Consider the following 22,437-nt stretch of genomic DNA (forward strand, 5'->3'; position numbering starts at 1 on the left):
TCCCTGAAAATGTGGTAACAAGGAATGAAGATGTCACACTTTTGGAAATGGATATACTAAGTTTTCAGCAATGGCCCATCTCATGTGCACCTTAATAGACACTAGTTATTTATTTGCAAGAATAGTCTTTGAATTTTACAAGATCTTATGATGACAACAAAGGATTTGTTCCAGCAGAAAACTCTTAGTTCCTCTTTGAAGAAATAGAACACATCCTTCCCTACCTCTAAGATAAACGAACCACATACTTTCTTTACAAAGCAAAACAAGCAACTAGACTTGCTAACATGACATGCAAACTTTTAAACAACATAGCTCTTCAAATTATGACTGGGTATCTTGTTTCTGAAAGAAGGAAGTAGGAAGTGTCTGATTCTGGATATTGATAGCTGCATCATCTAGTTCATAGCCATTAAAACAAATACTGTATTTGCATTGCATGATTTAAATAGAGATTCTTTACTCCCTTAAAGAAGGATCATTTCTGATAGAATGGCATCATCCACGGCGAAGGTCAACGTTTAGCAAACCAACTGCAATTGCTGATAATCTGCTTCCAACTTGTGTCGTTGGTTCATGTGTAGACATCATAAGGTTTGACATCAAATAAAGTGATTGCCTTGGGTGTAGGATGTTGACCCAAAAAAAATTAATGAATCACACGCCTTTCTCCAAATAATGATTGGTGACAGCTATCGTATCTGGGTGCTATGGCAAGTAGTCAGCAAGATTATCAGATCTAAAAGCATAGTTAACAATCATGTCTTGAAATACCCTTTGGAAATATACTATTATTGTTGGCTGGCTACTGGTCAATGAATTGGCTGTGTACTGTTCTGATAGGGAGAATGTTGCTTACTGGCCCTGTTTCCCCAGTAACAGTGTCACATTGATCCTGTACCCATTCTGCAAATGTGTAATACCCAGGGTGACTATACTTCGCTTTTTGACTGTATGTCTGTGGTTGTGTTGTAATAAGTTACAGCATTGGAAGAATACAAAGCTAGGGTTCGTAGATTCTTGACCTGTGGCCTACTCTCAAAGACTGGATCAACCCAATTTTATAAATGCCTGTGAAAGTCATGTACGTGAAAGGTCACTGGCTAAAACATGGCCTCAAAGTACAGGGTACCAGACTGAATGGAATAAGAAAAACACTGCCTTCGTATCCAAGGCAACACACTATGGGATGGGTAAAACACTACAATATTACTGTTGAGTGACCTCCTGTGCTTTAAATATTTCTACATTCTAAATATCTGAAGAGGAGGAACGTGCAGGGATATGGGCAGAGGGTGGGGGAGTGGCAGCATGTGCATTGCTCCTTAGGAGGGCCAGCACAGACACGATGGGTTGAATGGCATCGCTTTGTGCAATAACGATTCAACGATTCTATACTGCTGATGTCATATGCAAGCACTGAGGTCTTTGTGATGCCATTCTGCTGGGTTGGAAAACTACCTCATTTAAGTGTGCAAGGCTGAAAATAAATCAATGAAATTGCACTCACGGGTTATCGAGCAGCAGCACAATGGGATTCAGTTCTTTTCGGGGCCTGTAGTACGCTCGGAGTGGCACAATAAAATTGTACAGCCCGTTGCCCGCAGTCTCCGCAGACACGATGATCAGTTTGTTCTTGAAGCCATAGGCCTTTGCATCTTCAAAGCTGTTGTGTCTACAGCCCTTAACAGAACAACAAAACAAATAAGGCAGGTACCAAGCACAATTTATCTCAGGGCCTTTAAGTCTCCACGGCTCGTATGACACATCAGAACCAATTAAAATAGACAAATACAGTGGTAAACATGTTTCAGATGAAATGTTAAACTGACGCCCCTCCGCCCTCTCAGGTGGGCATAAAAAAGCCCATGACACTACTTCATTACTTAATTGGCGATAAAGTGCTTTGGGATGACACGAGGTCAAGAAAGGTGCTAAATAAAGACAAGTTTGTTCTTTAAATGGGAAAACAGCATCTGTACAATTAAGTTTGCATTCAGAATGCAGGAGTTTTTCCCCAGCATCTACTGCAACAGGGCTCTATTACAGAGAGATCTCCTCCACAACATAGTCGTGTCATAACAGAGCAGCCAGTCTCACCATCTGAAAATGTGACAATAGTCACACAATTCCTCCCTAAAAATTACTCATTGGTGTATCTTGAATGTTCTCGATTTCAGAGAACTGTTTTTCACGACAACATGAGAAGTTTTATAACAAATGTATGTGGGTCACATTGTTGGTTGAATAACTATTCACTCATTCTCAATCAGGGACATAGCTGATATAAATCTAATGCAGACTGATGGGTAAAGGACTCCTGAAGGAAGTGAGTTTTGGGCTGTCTCAAGTTACTTCCAATCGTGTTTGACACTTCACTCTCAGGCTGCAGTGTCTCTTTAATCACTTCTAGAAATTTTGCTGATTAATAAAGGAAAAGGAAAATAGCAAGAACAGAAAAGCTACAATTCTGGACACTCAGCATCTTGTAATTTTTTTCATATTCGTTCATGGGATGTGGGCGTTGCTGGCAAGGCCAGCATTTATTGCCCATCCCTAATTGCCCTTGAGAAGGTGATGGTGAGCTGCCTTTTTGAACTGCTGCAGTCCACGTGGTGTAGCTACACCCAAAGCGCTGTTAGGAAGGGAGTTTCAGTTTTTGACCCAGCAGTGATGAAGGAATGGTGATATAGTTTCTAGTCAGGATGGTGTGTGACTTGGAGGGAAGCTTGCAGCTGGTGGTGTTCCCAAGCGTCTGCTGCCCTTGTTCTTCTAGGTGGTAGAGGTCATGGATTTGGAAGGTGATGTCAAAGGAGCCCTGGCGAGTTGCTGCAGTGTATATGGTACACCCTGCTGCCACTGTGCGACGGTGGTGGAGGGAGTGAAAATGTTTAAAGTGATGGATTGGGGTGCTAATCAAGTGGGCTGCTTTGTCCTGAATGGTGTCGAGCTTCTTGAGTATTGTAGAAGCTGCACTCGTCCAGACACACTCCTAACTTGAGCCTTGTAAATGGTGGAAAGGCATTGGGGAGTCAGGAGGCGAGTTACTGCAGAATTCCCAGCCTCTGACCTGCTGTTATAGCCGCAGTATTTATACGGCTGGTCCAGTTAAGTTACTGGTCAATGATAACCCATGGGATGTTGATGGTGGGGAATTTGGTAATGGTAATACCATTGAATGTCAAGGGGGAATGGTTAGATTCTCTCTTGGAGATGGTCATTGTCTGGCATGTGGTGTGCATGTTATTTGCTACTTATCAGCCAAAGCCTGAATGTTGTTGAGGTCTTGCTGCATGTGGACACGGACTGATTCAGTATCTGAGGAGTTGAGGAGGTGCTGAACATTGTGCAATCATCGGCGAACATCCCCATTTCTGACCTTATGTTTGAGGAAAGGTGAAAGGGTTATTGCATCTAAACCTCTGTATGGCCTGGAGCCAGTAGTGCGTTATTGTCACAAATCCCCAGACACCGAGTGATTGATACAGAGGTAGAAGCAATTGGCTTTGCACAAAGATTAGACTGAAGATGCAGCATCAACACTATGCAAATCACCTTAAGCAGAAAGCTAGGGTAAGCAATAACAAAACTAAAGAAACATTTGTACACAAGGAAGATGGGAAACAACTGTAAAATTTATTCCTGATTAATAAAAAAACAATTTATTTACAACTCACTCTGTATTCACTTGAATTTATTTGTGTCTATGACCATACCCACTCACCCTGCTGACACTAATTTTATGCTTCTATTGCTTCCATACGTTTTCTATTGTTTTTATATCCTTCCAATAATTGAGTGTGGAAAATTACCCCAAATGCAGCCCAACTAAGGTACAAATTCAATATTAACACCTTGCTTTTTATTCGCTGCCTCTGGATGCATTTAAAAGGAATCTAGTTGAGTATGAGGGAGAGGAAAATAGAAGCATGTGCAGATCGGATTAAATGAAGTAGGGTGGGAGGAGGCTTTTTTTTTTATTCATTCGTGGAATGTGGGCATTGCTGGCTAGGACAGTATTTATTGTCCATCCCTAATTGCCTTTGAGAAGGTGGTGGTGAGCTGCCTTCTTGAACCGCTGCAGTTCATGTGGGGTAGGTACACCCACAAAGCTTTTAGGAAGGGCGTTCCAGGATTTTGACCCAGCAACAGTGAAGGAACGGCGATATAGTCCAAGTCAGGATGGTGTGTGGCTTGGAGGGGAACTTGCAGGTGGTGATGTTCCCAAGCAACTGCTGCCCTTGTCCTTCTAGGTGGTAGAGGTCGCGAGTTTGGAAGGTGCTGTCGAAGGAGCCTTGGTGCGTTGCTGCAGTGCATCTTGTAGATGGTACACACTGCTGCCACTGTGCATTGGTGGTGGAGGGAGTGAATGTTTGTAGATGGGGTGCCAATCAAGCGGGCTGCTTTGTCCTGGATGGTGTCGAGCTTCTTGAGTGTTGTTGGAGCTGCACCCATCCAGACAAGTGGAGATTATTCCAACACACTCCTGACTTGTGCCTTGTGGATGGTGGACAGGCTTTGGGGAGTCAGGAGGTGAGTTACTCACGGCAGGATTCCTAGCCTCTGACCTGCTCTTGTAGCCACTGTATTTATATGCCTACTCCAGTTCAGTTTCTGGTCAATGGTGACCCCCAGGATGTTGATAGCTGGGAATTCAGCAATCGTAATGCCGTTGAATGTCAAGGGGAAATGGTCAGATTCTGTCATGTTTGAGATGGTCATTGCCTGGCATTTGTGTGCTGCATGAACACTGGCATAGACCATTTGGGTCGCACGGCCCATTTCTGTGCTGTAAATTCGATGTAATTTTGTGTTACCTCAAATTATTATCTATTATTGTGTCAGAGTCCAAGGGCTGAATTTTGCGAGGAGGGTGGAGGTGACCCCACGCCGGTGGGCGGCGGGACCCTGAGGCGGCATTTTGCCAACACCAGCCAATTAAGATGCTGCTGCCAGGACCACCGTGCAATTGAAGATAGCGGCCCACCTCCCAGAGCTACCATGGTGGCAGGAAGATGTCAGACTCCCCTCCTGATGCTTCCCCCTCCCATATTACCAGCCCTCCCGCTTCCCAGCCTGTTGCCATAGGGCCATCAGAATTCAGCCCCAATGGACATGGAGACCTACCATTTTCACACCAAGAAAATACTTTACAGCAACAGTAACTCTTTCCAAATAAGAGGCTATTTATCCCATTGGTTGCTCTGGATGCAGATGTAGGAAACACTTCAAAGAGTTATGTATCATCATAATTCTGGACGGCGTACCTTTGATGAAGTCTCCAGAGTAAACTGATACTCCTGTAGTATCCTCTAATTCTGCCGTAGCAAGAGGTGTCCTGCAAGCACAGAACCATGAGCCTGCTTTGCCTTCAGGTGCATATTGAAGTTGTGAGTCTCTTACCTTATCTAACCTCAGACAGCAGAATGAAGCCTTCATAGGTAGGAGGTGGCAGAGAGTTGGAGAACTTCCAATGTAGGGAGAATTGGGAGGGTATCCTTTCACATACCTGGATACAAACAGATAAAAGGAAGGTCTATGGTCTTTGTAATGGAATCTGAATTGGTTAGTAACTTTCCTTGATATTTCCCTCTTAGTTTTCATGGAATTATAAACTTTGGCTGGGGCATAAAATGGACAGGATCTGGCTGACAACCTGTTATACTCCCCTGAAGGAAAACTGGGCTCAGTGTGCAACAGGCAGCTGATCCACTACTGCCCGTTTTATGTCCTCAGCAAAGTTGAAGGTTCTGCCCTTTTTTTTCACAAATGACATGATTACAATTTTGTGAAAAGTAACACACAGAGAAGATGAGGATGATATTTGATTTAATTACTGTGTATTTTAGTAATTTGCAACAGAAGGTTACAATAACTTCACTGTGCAATGATTAATCATTGATTATGATACTGTACTACTCACAACCCTTTCCATGGCCATTTTAGTGTTTATGAAACAAATGACCACTTGCTGATTCCAGCCAAACAATGTGAATATGCTCAGTTGGCAGCATTTGCAATGTAAAGTGGGAGTTTGGTGCATGAGGGAGGGGCTTCTTTCTTTCTTCTACCTTTTATCAGCCTCAAGTAGCTGCTTCTCTCTTCAGTACAGGGGAAGAAGTTGATTGGTGAGTATCTGTTAAGTTATTTTACTTCTCATTGTAATAAAAAGTTTTTAAAGTTACGTTATGGCAGGTCAGCTCAGCCAAGTGGAATGTACGCCCTGCACTAGGTGGGAAGTCATGACATCACGAATCCTAGACGGACACATCTGCAGGGTGCATCTGTGAGGCACGTTTAGGGAGGTGGTCACACCACAGGTTGGGAACATGCAGGTAGAGAGGGAATGGGTGACCGTCAGGCAGACTAAGAGAACCAGGCAGGCAGTGCAGGAGTCCCCTGAGTCTATCTTGCTTGCTAATTGTTTTTCCATTTTGGATACAGGTGAGAGTGATGGTTCCTCGGGGCAATGCAGCCAAAGCAAAGTCTGTGGCACCACGAGTGGCTCAGCTGCACAGGAGGGGAGGAAAATGAGTGGACAAGCAATAGTGATAGAGGATTCAATAGTCAGGGGATCATACAGGAGTTTCTGCAGCAGTAAATGTGACTCCAGGATGGTGTGTTGCCACCCTGGTGGCAGGGTCAAGGATGTCACAGAGCAGCTGCAGGACATCCTTCTGGGGGAAGGTGAACAGCCAGAGGTCGTGGTCCACATTAGTACCAATAGCATAGGTAGGAAGAGGGATGAGGTATTGAAAGCAGATTTTAGGGAGTTAGGAAGGAAATTAAAAAGCAGGACCTCCAAAGCAGTGATCTCAGGATCACTCCTAGTTCTACGTGCTAGTGAGCATAGGAATAGGAGAATTGATCGATTGAACACGTGGCTGGAAGATTGGTGTAGGAGGGAGGGTATCAGATTTCTGAGGCATTGGGACTGGTTCTGGGGCAGGTGGAACCTGTACAAGAAGGAAGGGCTACACCTTAACAGGATGGAACTAATATCCTCGCAGGGAGATTTGCTGGTGCTGTTGAGGAGGGTTTAAACCAGCGTGTTAGGGGGAATGGGAACCTGAGGGGTAGCTCAAATTGGAAGGAGGTAAAGCTGGTAACAGGAGGTAGAAAAGTAGCAAGTGACATTAGAAGGCAGGCAAAACAAAAGCGAGCATCAACCAGGCTTAGAATGCTGAATGTCAAGAAGACAAGGTTAAGGGCACTCTACCTGAATGCATGCAGCATTCACAACAAGGTAGATGATTTAAAGGCCCAAATAGAGGTAAATGGGTATGATCGAATTGCCATAATGTGCTACAGGGTGACCAAGACTGGGAACTGAATATTCAAGGATATTTGACATTTAGGAAGGACAGGCAAAAAGGAAAAAGAGGTGGTGTTGCGCTGATCATAAGGGATGGGATCAGTACATTAGTAAGGGAGGATCTCAGATCGGAAGAACAATATGTGTATTCTGTTTGGGTGGAGCTAAGAAACAACAAGAGGCATCAAACATTGGTAGGAATTGTTTATAGACCACCAAACAGTAGTGGCATTATGGGGCATGGTGTTCATCAGGAGATTAGAGAAGCATGTGGCATGGGTAATATAGTAATCATGGGTGATTTTAATCTGCATATAGACTGGGTAAATCTGCCCCAGGCCTCAACTCCTCTTTCGTGCCAGCTCCTCATAGCCCTCAACTCCCCAATATTTCAAAAGTCTATCTACCTCCTCTTTAAATACTTTCAGTGATCTAGCCCCCACAACTCTCTGGGGTAGAAAATTCCAGACATTCACTACCCTCAGAGAAGAAATTCCTTTGCATCTCAGTTTTAAATGAGTGTCCCTTTATTCTGTAACTATGTCCCCTAGGAAGGATATTATTGCTATAGAGGGAGTGCAACGAACATTCACCAAACTGGTTCCCGGGATGGCGGGACTGTCCTATGAAGAGAGAATGGGGAAACTGGGCCTGTATTCTCTAGAGTTTCGAAGAATGAGAGGTGATCTCATTGAAACCTACAAAATACTTAAAGGGATAGACAGGGTAGATGCAGCTAACTGATTGAGGAGTCTAGAACCAGGGGACACAATTTCAAAATAAGGGGGAAGCCACTTAGGACAGAGATGAGGAGAAATTTCTTTACTCAGAGGGTTGTGAATCTTTGGAATTCTCTAACCCAGTCGGCTGTGGAAGCTCAGTCATTGAGTATGTTTAAAGCAAAGATTGACAGATTTCTAAATACAAATGACATAAGGGGATATGGGGATAGTGTGGGGAAAAAGGCATTGAAGTGGATGATCAGCCATGATCACATTAAATTGCAGGGCCGGCTCGATGGCTGAATGGCCTACTCCTGCTCCTATGTTCCTCTGAGTGAAGAGGTTGTGGATTCAAAACCCACTCTAGAGAACGGAGCACAAAATCTAGGCTGACACTTCATTGCAGCACTGAGGAAGTGTTGCAATCTTGAAGATGAGATGTTAAACCCATTCAGGTTCAGGTAAAAGTACCATGGTGCAATTTCAAGGAACAGCAAAAGGATTTCATCCCAGTGCCCTGGCAATATTGATCCCTCAACTATCACAAGAAACAAAATATCTGGCATCATCACATTGCGGGACCTTGCTTTGCAAAAATTGGCTGATGCACTTCCTACATTACAACAGTGACTAGACTTCAAAAGTATTTTATTGACTGTAAAATGCACTGGGACATTCTGAGGTCATGGAAGACACTATATAAAAACCAAGTCTTTCTTTATAAGTTCCACTGATAAAGACAAGAGGGCTTCTCTCAAAAAAAAAGACCTTTGAATCACTTATATGTCCACCGGATGGTGCCATTGAATCACTTATATGCTGTGATTGGGTTGAGTTAGTACAGATACAAGTATAAAATAGTCTGGCAATTTCCAAAGAATAACAGTTCCTGAAAAAAATGTGTTGACTCCCAGAATGTTCCCATTTATGACTTTTACTTGGTCAGAAAATGAAAACACTGAATCACCCCACTAAATCTTAGAACTAATGGCAATTACATGATGGCTACACCATAGTGCCATTATCTTTATAGATTGTAGCCAAGCTTGAATAACCATGGAATAGAGAGAGAATTTAGAATATTACACAGCTGCTTCAATGGGTCAAGATGCTTACATGCAACAACACAATAAATATTAGCTGTCCTTGTACTTTCAGGAGATATTTTACATATGTAGACTATTAAGCAATATTAAAGAAATACAAAAATACATAAGCATAAATCTTTGAGCAGTTCAGTAATACAAGCTAATTCTTCAGGTTCCTTAAGCTGTTGGCTAAGGTATCGCCAGTAACCCACTGACTACCATTGTGCAACTTCTATACCCTTAAAATGAAAAATTGCTCCAGAGTTGTATTTCTTTAGCTTATTTAAAGGAATACTGAGAATTACCTAATTTCCTTCAAGGGGATTGTGTGTAGCACACCACCCACTTTACTTTGGACCTTGGTTTACATCGTGACTGATCTATATCTCAACTTTAGTTACCCGCCTTTCCTCCATATCTTTCCGTATCCTTACTCAACAAAAATCCATTGATCTCGGTTTTCAAAATTTCAGTTGAGCCAGCATGCACAGCCTTGGGGTAGAGTGTCCCAGATTTCCACTACCCTTTGTGTGAAAAAGCACTTCCCGATTTCACTCCTAAGTGGCCTAACTCTAATTTTGTTTTGGACTCCCCACCAGAGGAAATATCTACTCTATCTACCCTATTAAATGCCTTTATCATTGTAATAACCTTGATCAGTGTAGTGCTCGATGGTTTAGTTGATCTGTGTTTGATTGTGTTAGTCTGTTCACTGATCAATGTTCACTCTGCATAATTGCTTAAGCTTGTGTGTGGAGCTCAAGGGTTATGAAACTGAAACTACATACAAGAAAGTTCTGATAAAAACAGATCGAGTTCTGTAGAGACAACGTGCTGAAATCTAAGTACAGAGATATTTTAAAGAAGTGTAAATAAACCTGTTGTTGACTTAGAGCTGGTGTCATAGACTCATGGAGACATAGAGTCATTTACAGCACAGAAGCAAGTCATCTCCGCATTTCTCGGAGATAAATCAGATATTTAAAATATTCAGCATACATAACAATCAGATCATCCCTCAATTTTCTAAACACAAGTAATACAACCTAAAATGTCTTCCATCTACAAGGCACAAGTCAGGAGTGTGATGGAATACTCTCCACTAGCCTGACTGAGTGCAGCTCCAACACTCAAGAAGCTCGATACCATTCAGGACAAAGCAGCCCGCTTGATCAGCACCCCATCCACCACCTTAAATATTCATTCCTTCCACCACCGATGCACAATGGCATTTTGTCAGGAGGAGGACTCTGCTGAAGTTTGCTCTCCCTACTCCTTCCTTGCCAATCACCCCCTTCCAGAGTTTCGCACCCTTCCCGACTCTGGCATTGAAATCTCCAAGGAAGATCAGTTTGTTGTCCGCTGGGACACTGGCTTGGGATTGCTCAAGGTCAATGTAGAATCCCACCTTGGCCTCGGCTGTTGCTTCAGAGTGTATGCACTGATGACAGTGGCATGCCGGTGTCTTATTTGGGTGAGCTAGGCAGTCATGAGGTGCTCGCTTATTCCACAGGGGGAGCCGCTGAGGCACCAGGCAAGCTCGATTTTGATAGTGAAGCCCATCCAGTGGAGGTGTCATTCCTCTTCTGGGAGACCCTTCCAGAAAAAGGTGTATCTGCCTCTTTGCTCCTTCAGTTGGCCATCTCCTGCACATCGTGTCCCACTTAGGACGGCAATGTCAATTGAGGCGCCCGAGTTCCAGAGCTATGATGTCGGTGTGGCACTCAGTCCTGTCGTTGTTGGGCTTGTCCACGGTGGTCTTGATGTTCCAGGTCCCAAACATCATTTTGGTGAGTGGAAGATGCCAGCTTTCTCTAACGCGGCAAGGTCATTGCATGCTGTCCACTACATAGCCTTGGTAGCGCAGCAGCTTGGTCCAATGACAAAGGGGTTCCAAGACGATTGGAGGCCAGATTCTGCTGTGAGACATTAGCAAGTCTGTGCATGGTCATGTGTATGCTGACATAGTATGCTAATCATACCACGATTAGGGTATATGAAAACATGATAGTAAACAGGAAATAGGAAATAGATGGAGGTGATAGGAAGGAGTCGAGAGTTAAAGTTGGAGGTCCCATGGTGGAATAATGAAGACTTAGGCAGGGTGGAATCAGCATGAAACATCAATGAGCTGTTGTTGAAGCTTGGAGACATGTAGTGAGTGAAGACCAGTAGCTATTTGAGGGTAGAGTATCGGATTCGCACTGATTGAGATATTTTTGTAGGAAGAAAGATCTAGGAGGTTACAGAGTCAGTTGAAGGATAGGAAGACGATGGCAAAGTTGGAGGACACCATAAAATCCAGAAGCAGCAGAGGTTTGTTCTTCAATCCAGGTGGGTGATATTCTGGCCAGGAACAGACTGAAGCTAAAAAACCAGTACAACCAGTGGCCGGTCACAGGCTCAGCAGGTGATTGAAGCAGTGGTGGGGAAAGGGCAGTAAACTGATCAAAGTTATTTAAAATAACGTAGAAAAGCAGGAAATCAGATGGAGACCTCCTCCTGACGAAATGTATTGAGCATGATCTGGAGTAACAGGCTCTTCCACAGGTGCTGCAGAGAAATTTGTTTGTTGGGGCTGTTGCACAGTTGGCTCTCCCCTTGCGCCTCTGTCTTTTTTCCTGCCAACTACTAAGTCTCTGATCTAGTCATAATTAACACCCTCTCCGTCAGCGAGTCAAACACAGGACCTCATGGCAACACCCGCTATCCAAACACTGGCACCTACTCGACTACATCATCATTCGAGCGAGGGACTGCAGACATGTCCACATCATCCGCGTCGTGACAGGTACCAACCACTGCCTCTCCAATCGGCCATCTCCATCAGCCTAGCCCCAAGCAGCAGAAGGAACTAAAGCAATACCATCTGGAAAGGGTTGCAGTGGGTTTTGTCAAAGTTCATCCCAAGCAGCTCTGTAACACAGGAGTCTGTGCTCTACGGGCTGTTCGCAGGGACGCACACCGAGATGAACATCAGCTGCTGCTGGAGGGCTATCAACTCGGTGAAGGACGCACTTTGGTCTGCCCCGAAACTTGCTGGTCTTCCAGAGCAAAGAGTTGTCCACGACTGAGTGTTGCAGACTGGCACATTCCAAGGTCCAGGACTACGTGCCGAGGGACACACTAAAGCTTGGAGCAGCTGCGGCAAAGGCTCAATGGGGAAAGACCACTCTGTAAGGTCCTCCCGCCACAGTGAACCTTGGGGCTGGAACCCGTGTAAAACCCCCTTGGGCTGTATACACCAGAAGTGTTTTTGCTGTGTTATGCAAATGTACATTGCATATAAAATAGAACAGCAAGAGTTGTGAGGCAACTCATGTTTCTGTTTTGAAGGAATCTGATTTCTATTGTACTTTCTGACAATAGGCCGCATGGCTTTCTCCTTTGCTGTATGATTCTATGATTTGTAAATTTATTTCTCCAACACAGATTATTAACAAATAAATGATCAGTCCCATCTAGATAAGGGATGCCATTTATTTCATAAAGCTAGATTACTATCAATAAAGTACATTGCATGTAATCTATAGTACTTGGGGAGTAAGGGACAGACTCCTACTCAATAGAAATACTCTATATGCAGAGGTTGGTGAAGGGTGTGATTATAATTTTAAAACCAAGATTCTGAACCAAGGCCATTACATTGCATGGCAGACAAAGAATGTCTTGTTCACTGGTCAATGTTCTTGTGTAGGTTGAACCACTGAATGAATAGTGAATTAATGAAACTGGACAAATGTAAATCTCTGATTTTATCTGCAGTTTAGAGAAATTGCAATCAAAGCATAAATGTTATATTCAGTACTCAAGAGTATGCTGGGGCTGAATTTTCACCTTGGGGGCTGGAAACAGGACCCGAGATTGTTTCTGTGTCCCAAAGCCGCCCCCAGGGGGGAAACGTCACTTGGAATTTTGACCAAGGTGCCCCCTTAATTGGCATGGAGACAGGGTCTCTGTCCAATTAAAGGCAGCGAACAATCTCTTGAAGCTGGAGGACTACAGTAAAAGGTAAATAACTGAGAGGGCACTTCAACATGAAGGTGCCCTCTCACCAATTATTTTTAAAAAATCAAATAAAAAATAGAGAAAGCAGCCAGGCCACCACTATTGGGGGAGTGGGGAGATGTCCCTCTACTGGGTGGCCTTTGGTTGGACCCCTACCCAGGCAGGCAGGGAGGGCTGGTAGACCTGCCTGGAGAGCTAGTACCCCAGCCTGCCACTGGGTGCCTGCCTCCAGGCAGTTGAACCGCCCCTGAAAATCACATTCGGCCTCGTCAAGCTGTCATTAACAAGGCTTTTAATGAGCCTACTTAGCTTCCTCCCTTGTGGGGGCGCGCAGCCTTGCTGGGCCTTGAATCCCTTCTCTCCCAAAATGGCCAGCACCGGGAATGGTGATGGGAAAGTGGCACGCTGGCATTTTCGGGCCTCGTCTGTCCCCATTCCTGACCTTGGTGTGTGGGGGGGGGTGGGCGGGTGCTGGTAGTAATTACCAATAAGGCCCAATAAATCATAAGAATATAAGAGATAGGAGCAGGAGTAGGCCATTCAGCCCCTCGAGCCTGCCCTGCCATTCAATAAGATCATGGCTCATCTGTCCCAGGCCTCAACTCCTCTTTCGGGCCTGCTCTGCCTAACCCTCCACTCCGCGCAATTTCAAAATTCTTCTACCTCCTCCTTAAATACAATTAGTGACCTAGCTTCCACAACTCTCCGAGGTAGAGAAGTCCAGAGATTCACCACCTCTGAGAGAAGAAATTCCTTCACATCTCAGTTTCAAATGTGTGACCCCTTATTCTGTAACTATGTTCCCTAGTTCGAAATTCCCCCACTAGTGGAAGCATATTCTCAACATCTAAAATCAGTCAGGAAATGGTCCTAAAAGACATTGAAAATTAACTTGCTCTCTGTAAATGCTACCTGTGAAACAGATGATTACAAATTATACATCTGTAGTGTAATAAATATTGCAAAGCGTATAGAGTTTGGTGACTGATTAGCCATCATCTCACTGAATAGTGGAACAGGCTCGAGGGGCTAAAATGGCCTCCTCTTGTCCCTATGCTCCCAAGAAACTAAAAGCTACAGATTTCCACAGCAGTGCTATCTAACACACAGGCTGAGCAATCACCTGTCTGTGTATTCTATTTGTTTATAATAATAGTCATTGTGACAGTTGGAATCGCTTCCCATGCCAGATAAGGCGCTTTGTAAGTAAGCAGGGATTTAGTTGCAGAATTTTCCCAGCCCCAGGGTGGCAAGAAAATAGCGGCGAGCCTCATCGGGATAGTATTCCCACATCGGAGAAGTTTCCCAGGGCTGGGCTGGCAGGCGAAGGACTGCCAGCTGCAAAGCGGTGGGCATCCAAATTGCATTTTGAAGGCCCCAGTTGTTATTTAGACCACTCGTTGGCATTTTACAGGCAGCAGAGCTCCACCTCCCCACTTTGTGCAGAGGCCACCAGAGGGGTTTCCCCTCCGATTGGAGGGACCTACCAGCTTGGGCCCTCTAAGAATTAATTTTAAACTTACCACCCCCACCAAGGGCGCCTTCATGTTGAGGCACCCTCATGGTCCCCGACCTGCCTCAACAATGCCCACCTCTTTCAGTGAGGCTACCGAGGCTTCACAACTGTCGGCTCTCTGATTGGGCCAGCAGCATCAGGAGCCCGCCTACTGTCTTTAATTGGATGGCAAGCTCGGAGGCAGCTGCCTCCAGGAAAATTGCGCCCCTGGTCTCGATGCTGGCAAGTGCAGGTGTGGGACCCTCATTTGATCCCAAAGCCTGTGGGAAAACCTGCCCTTACACTGTACCTTCTCACACTGACAGGCTCAAAATTAGGGGAGGAAGGGAATTCTGTTCATCTTACTTCACCCATCCACAGAAACCCCTAAAGCCTTTGCATTGTCGCATCTACATATTTTTCAATTGGTTCCCGGGATTTCCTCTACATTACTGAATATGCTTAAATACACTCCAAAATTATTCTTTGTCTGGAGAAAAACTTTCTGATCTTTTTCCTAAATGTGTCTTTTACCAGTTGAAAACTGTGTCCTATTCTATTTCATTTAAAGTAATGTTGCAGATTGATCTTTTCCATGCCATTGGCTGTCTTACATACCCGTCTAAGATCACCTCTCAGGTGTCTCTTTTCAGGGCTGACGAGGCCAGGTTTCTCCAGCCTTTCCCCATATCCAGATCTTTAACACTATGGATGAGCATAATGTCTCTTTTGTGCACTCCTTCCAGTGCTAGAATTCTTTACTTACATCTCAGCTAGAACTGAGAACTGCCATCTGAACAGAGCACTGAATGGGTGGATAGTGGCTGCCTTTGATGTTGCCTGACAGTGAAATACACTGCTATAACGTATAGGGCCCCATGAGCTCTCATCATGCCTACTCATTACTTTCAGTGGGAGGAGAGAGCACTGACATGAACGTTGACCATTTCATTTTTACACGAGCCTTGAGTATCACACTACACAAAACAGAAAGATTGAGAAAAATACATGAGGCTGCATTTGTCTCAGTTCTATACTCACTGTCTCACCTCAGCTTTGCAAGATTGTACACTCTATTAACCTTCAACTACAATCATGTCTGGGACTTATAATTCCCAATGATGGAACTCTACAAATGATAAAGATTGTGATTTAGTCTTGGCAAAACACAGAATAAGTCGTCAATAAATCAGTTTTCTTTAAACAATCACCAAAGTTTTCTGTCTGACAACAAATTATGGACTAATTAAACTCTAGACGTAAGAGCAGAAGCATATTGAAATAGTCCTGACTTACAGATTGTCTTATGAAAATGATCATAATCAAGCTGTAAAGTGCAAGGAAATAAATGATTCATGCTGCAAGTACAATCAATTCTATCCAGCAACATCTCCCACGGGTCGTGAGGAACTTCACATTTCATCATTAAATTGTGATACTTGTGGGCAAATCACATTATTGCTGGTTGACTGAGAAACACCACATAAATGGGTTGAAATGCAAACAGAATATGGGGGGGGGCAGGGAGGGGGTATAATTGGAGGAAGGTTTCCTCATTGTGCTAGGTGCAGAAATCACAGAAATTGGAGCCCAAGAGGCCATTCATCATCGGTGTTCTAACTTTTCAACTGGAGCTATCTAATTTCCATACACTTTCCCATATCCTTTTACATTCACCCTTTTCCAATACTTATTCAATTCCCTTTTAATATGTTCTCTTAATATGCTTGCAAGCGTGACATGAAGGCCCTAAATGTCAACTATCGCACCTGGGAGTCACGACCTGGCGAAATAGGGAAATGGCGACACATCTCCTGTGGACTGGTGCGCACTACTATGATGACCAGTTGCTACAGCAGCTTGGCAACAGGCACCAATGTCAAAAACAACAACTCACGGCATCATTTGGCAGCTTCACATGCAGCGCTTGTGGCAGAACCTGCCTCTCAAGGATTGGCCTTCACAGCCATCAGCAAAGGCACATGAAGAGAAGACACCCCACCTAAATGGATTGATCGCTGTATGTCCATCATCTCTCGTAAATGGAAAGACGCCAACCTAGATTTTCAAATGCATGAATGCCAGCATTAAGATAATGCCAATTGGAAAAATTAAGGTTAATTGCCTCACTGGCTACTTATGTTCTAATAATCCTCTCTTGTAAAAAAAATCCTCCAATTTCTTTTTTCATTCCCCAGGCCATAATGTTGAGTGTGTGCCCCATTGTTATTGATTTCCTAGCCAACAGAAACGATTCATCACTATTTAATCACCGTTCATCATTTTGAAAACCTCTTTAGATTGTCCCTTTCAGCATCTCTGCTCCAGGGGAAAAAAAAACCAATTTCTCTAGCCTTGTTCAAAGCCCTCATTCCCGGTATAATTCTAATGAACCTTCTCCCTGCTTCTAATAGCCTCCTTATAATGGAGTTGCCAGAACTGCATATGATATTTCTAACTATGACCTAACTAACATCTCATACAAATTTAACATTAACTCCTAGTGTTTCTATTCAATTTCCCCATGATTAATTCCTAGAATCCCACATGCCTTCTTTATGATTATATACCTACATTCCTTTTTAAAATATCTGTGCACCCCAAGATGTCTCTATTCCTCTATCTATATGGGTTTTATCATTTGGCTCTTTTCACTGTTGTTTTCTTCAAAATTTCTCTACACTGAACCTGCTAACTATAACCTTTTTAACTGAAGTCTTGCTAGAGACTTAAATAAATTTGTTAATCAGCACCTCAGCTTCTGGGTCATACTTTTTGTTTTGTTGCCTTGTCTACATCAGATTTTTTAAAAATAGCACTTGTTGTTTCTTCTTGTTTATGACCGTGCTGCTTTATGCATCTTATCAGAATAAATTTTGTAAACTGGCAGGTAATAGACTTAAAACGTATAGGTGGATGTAAAACCTGAGAGAAATTTGTCAAGCTCACACTCATTCCACTAACCAGCCTATCTCTGTTATTCCCTGCATTGTTCCACTCAGTTTATCATGCTTCCTAATGTGGTACCATCAACAAACTTCACAGCCTCTTGTGTCTCTATCCAAATCATTTATATAAACAGGAAACAAAAGAGGTAGCAATGCAGATCTCTGGGACACACTAAAATCCCACCAATCCAAGTAACATTCAGATCTTCTCTTTGTCCCTCAACTATGCCATGTCCATTAATTTTCATTGTAATTTTCTTATGTGGCACCTTAAGTGCCCTCTAAAAATCAATTTATAAAATATTCGCCAAATGCCTTTTCATCCATGTGTTCTGTAATTTCCACTGAAAAAAAGTAAATTATTCAAGCATGATCTGTTCTGCAGAAACCCTTGCTGATTGTCCCCGATAGGGGAAAGGATTAATCCATGGTCATGAAAAGCATGATATAAATGCAAGTCTTTGTTTATTTAAAATCTAATTTCTGCTCCAACCTCTTCATTTATTCAGTGAACCCTTGCCTTTGATTAATCCTTTCCCCTTCGTACAGATATGTAATACTGTCACCCACCAGTCCAGATGTTGACTGCCCAGTCTTCTTTCCCCTTCAGCCTAAATCTCCCACTTTGCTTCCTTTCTATGCCATTTATATTTTCGGAGTTTTCTGCTGCATTATCAAATTCGTCAAATAGTTTGTTCACGTTGCATTCTGGGTCTTGAGCACAAAAATCAAGGCTGACATGCCAGTGTAGTACTGAGGGAGTGCTGCACTGTCGGAGGGTCAGTCCTGAGGGAGTGCTGCACCATCAGAGGTGGTGTCTTTTGGATGAGATGTTAAACTGAGGACTGACCTGCTGTAAAGGATCCCATGGTGCTATTTCGATGGACAGTAGGGCCGTTATGCCTGGAGCCCTGGCCAATATTTATCCCGCTATACAACATCACAAAAACAGATTTATCTGGTCATCATCACATTGTTGTTTGTGGGATCTTGCTGTGCGCAAATTGGCTGCCATGATTCCTTCATTACAACAGTGACTATGCTTCAAAAGTACTTAATTGACTGTAAAATGCTTTGAGGTGTCCGGTGGTCATGAAAAGCATGAAATATATGCAAGTCTTTGTTTATTTAAAATCTAATTTCTGCTCCAACCTCTTCATTTATTCAGTGAACCCTTGCCTTTGATGTACTTTTTTTAATATACTACTATTCTGATTACAGATGTACCTTCTCTTACCTTCAAGGTGCTTATCCCGCCCACTACATCATAACAACTTATTTTTATATAGCGCCTTTATCGTAATACAACACCCCAAGGCGTTTCACAGCAGCATCATAAAACAAAGTATGATTCTCTTTGTGTTCAAAAATCTATCAAACTAGGTTTTGAATGGACTTAACCACTGAGCATCCACAGCTGTCTGGGGTAGATAATTCCAGACCAGACTCACAACCGAGTGAAGACATTACTCTACTTCTCAGCCCTAGTGGCTGACCCCTTATTCTCAGACTGTGACCGTTAGTTCAAGGCTTTCTACCCCTGGGAAACAGCCTCCCAGGATCTACCCTACCAAGCCTAAGAATTATATATGTTTCAATGATATCGCCTCTCATTCTTCTAAAATCCAGAGAATATAGGTCCATTCTACTCAATCTCTCCTAATAGGTCAACTCTCTCATCACAGGAATCAATCTAGTTGGAATGGAAGGATGGGATTTTATGTTGGGCGGGCGGGAGATGGCCACTGTCTGAAAAATAGGTGGCGACCCCGCTTGAGTCTTGCCTGGGGATTCGTTCCGTATTTTAAATCCCAGGCTTTAATTGTTCCGAGGCGGGACTTCCACCCACTTGAGAGAGGACTGTCAGCTCTTAGTCCCAGCAGCGCCACCGGGAGCGGTGGCCACTGCTGGGACTGTAGCCCAGCCGACCGCAAAGGAAGACATGGAGCCAGGAATTGGTAAGTTTTGGTTACCTCGCCGGGGATAATTGGTTGGGCCCCAGTGAGGCAAGGGTGATCAGATGGTGGGGGGGGGGGGGGTGGAAGGGGGCATGTTGGTGTTCGGGGTAGTTGGGGTAGCGGGGGCAGCCCTCTATTGGGCACTCTGTGCCTGATCATCAGGGCGCCACCCACCCCACCCCCGGGACGATTGGCAGTTGCCTGGTATTTCCAGGCGGCTTCTCTGTGTCCTCGGTCACCCGCTTGCCACGCGCAAAAACCACGTGGAGGCGGGCGAAGGCCCTTAAGGGCCCCCGCCGCCCTGTGTAAAATGGCGGCAGAGGCGGGATCGGCTCAGGAAGGCCTCCCGGAGCCTCCCGCTCCAATTTACGCCACCCCTCTGCCACCGTCTCGCTCGCTGGGGTGGCGTGAAATTCTGGCCAGGGTGTAGGGATGAGTGACTTACTCCAACCTGTATAGCTAACTTGGTCATTCACACAGAAAATAAGCAGCACCTTCAAACTTTAAAACAGCTTTGTGATTAAGTACATGTGCAGTTTAAACCTTTTGATACACATAAATCCTATTCCCCTTTTAGCTAAAGCCCTCATTTAAAATACAGCTAGATGTTGCGGTGAGAACCCAGTAAGATTGATATTCTGGAAGAATTAAGTCAAATGGGCCAAAGGCCGATCTTATGTTGGCCATGAGATCAGCAGGTGCTTCAAAAGAAGCGCCGGGGAAAATAAATTATTATTCAGCAACGTAAGGGAGAAAAGTAAAACACTGCTGAAAGAACCTGTAGATTCAACTTTCATTTCAACTGGGATCTAGGAAAGTGCTTTGTCTTATGCATCAGGTATTCTTACCATATCAGAATGGAATTTTTTTGAAATGGAACACAGTGGGCTGGATTTTACCAGCCCGGCAACATTGGGGGTCGTGGTTGGGGGGCGGGGGGGGGCCTGGAAAATACCTCCGGGAGAGGCCTGCCACAGGCCTCGACCCAGGGAAGGCCCCGCTCCATTTTACTGGCGGCGGCGAGGCCTTGTGGCGGAACCCCCCCCCCCCCACACGAGTTTACTTATTTTTGGGGGGCGTGGGGTGGGAGTACAAAAAATAAACTGATTAGTCTTTGGAGGGTGGGAGAGGGGATTGGAATTGTGAATAAAATGTTAAATTTTAATTCTCAAAAAGTTGGGACTTTAAATATTGAAATGAACAGACAGCCTGAGGCCCTTTAAAAATGGCGCCAGCACGGTGGTATCAGATGCCGTTGCCGGGGAAGGAGCGCCCGTCCCCTCTACCTCATCGGGGGCAGGCGGTCCACCCCCTCTGCGACGGCACCACGGCGCACACCTCGCGTGTGCTCCGCGCCGTTTGTGAAGCTCGCCGCAGAGCACGACGGTGAGCTGGAAAAATCCAGTCCAGTGTATTTTAGTTAGGCAAGTTACAGTGCGAAAGGAATCTCATTCCCAACCTTTGTAATTATTCAGCATCCAAGAAGTTGGACGAACATGATTGCACATGTGCATCGGCCTTTGATGGAAAAAGAAAGCGTAAATCACGACTCAGTCCCCCAACTTGAGAGTTAATTAACATGGCGGAAACTCCATCAGACAGATTTTTGTAACTTGGTGTGGTTCCCTTGTGGGGAATTTGAGCAAACAGCTTCCTGCTAGCTGATTACTGAGAGCAATTTCCCAAATTCAGACCACGGACAGTTCTTAGGTATTGGGAAATTGCGGGTATGCTGCTCATGGGTTTCCATTCATTAATACAATGTGCCCCCAATTTCCCAATGTTTGTCCCGGTGGCTGAGACTTCCTGTAACGTACTGCACTGTAGCAGTTTTACCTGGTCGGAACATCGGTCCTAAATTCTTTGCTCAGTTCTCTGGACAAGGCCTCATTTTAGCCCCAAAAAGTGATATGTTTTTCTCACCATGAAGGCATTTGATAAAGTAACAATTTTGTGCAAATGGATTAGGAGCATTTTAGTTTAACAACATTTTAAAAAAACTCTGTCACCACATTAGTCATGTATTTTTCAACAAGATCTTCTCATTTAATTTTCTTTTTTAACAGCATCAGTTACATAATTGAATCTGAAACATTGTAGGATTATTTGTAGCTCATCCAAGTATGGAAAATCCTTGGAGAGTCTTCCCCTGCAGGTATTCCATCGCACAGGAGTCTATGCTGCTTGACAATAGATGCTTTATGGGAACTTGCTTTATTCAGCTCAGGCTGCCCTTGGTGACATTATGCACATCGCATGAAAGCCCCAGCAAATAAAATAAAATAATTTGAGAATTGGAAAATAGACAATGCTATGGAATAAAAGAGACATGACGTAGGGGTGAGTAACTACAACCAGTGTAGTTAGATCGGCTATTCACACAGTAAAGAAAAACAGCACTTTCAAACTTTAAAACTGCTTTGTGATCAAATACACAGGCACTTTATAGCTGTTCACACTGACACAAATCCTATTCCCCTTTTAGCTGAAGTCCTTACTTAAAATACAGCCAGCTGCTGCAAGTGAGAATACAGTAAGATTGATATTCTGGAAGGATGAACGCAAAGGATTCAAAGGGACATCTTCATCTATCTTATGTGGGCTATGAGGTCAGCCGGTGCTTATGAAGAGGTGTGCTGGGGAAAACAAACTGTTATTCAAGGAGAAGAGTAAAACACTCTGATCTCAGATGAACTTGAGCAGTTTTGTGATTCACGTTATCCGAATCCCTAAACTGGAAGCATTCAGCACACCAGTAGGAATCTATTGGCTGAATTTTACCAGCCCCTCGATGTTAGGAGTCGTGGTGGGGGGGCTCATAAATAATTGCAGGAGCAGCCCGCCGTGACTCCCCACGCCGAGAAGACTCCGCCGCATTTCACTGGCAGCAGTTAAGCCCTTGG

General features: G+C 44.1%; 1 protein-coding gene across 8 annotated transcripts in view; it reads right to left on the minus strand.

The window, feature by feature from the left end:
- The window catches only part of kcnt1b (potassium sodium-activated channel subfamily T member 1b), a 357,067-nt gene that overhangs the window by 38,743 nt on the left and 295,887 nt on the right, over window positions 1-22,437 (minus strand). For all 8 annotated transcript variants that reach the window (XM_068012234.1, XM_068012233.1, XM_068012236.1 and 5 more), the window contains 2 exons: window positions 5,404-5,509; window positions 1,511-1,683 (listed from right to left, as the gene is read on the minus strand). In XM_068012234.1, the coding sequence (XP_067868335.1) occupies window positions 1,511-1,683; window positions 5,404-5,509 (279 nt within the window). The remainder of the gene's footprint in view (window positions 1-1,510; window positions 1,684-5,403; window positions 5,510-22,437) is intronic.

This window comes from Heterodontus francisci, chromosome 32, assembly GCF_036365525.1.
Source record: "Heterodontus francisci isolate sHetFra1 chromosome 32, sHetFra1.hap1, whole genome shotgun sequence".
Lineage (NCBI taxonomy): Eukaryota > Metazoa > Chordata > Chondrichthyes > Heterodontiformes > Heterodontidae > Heterodontus > Heterodontus francisci.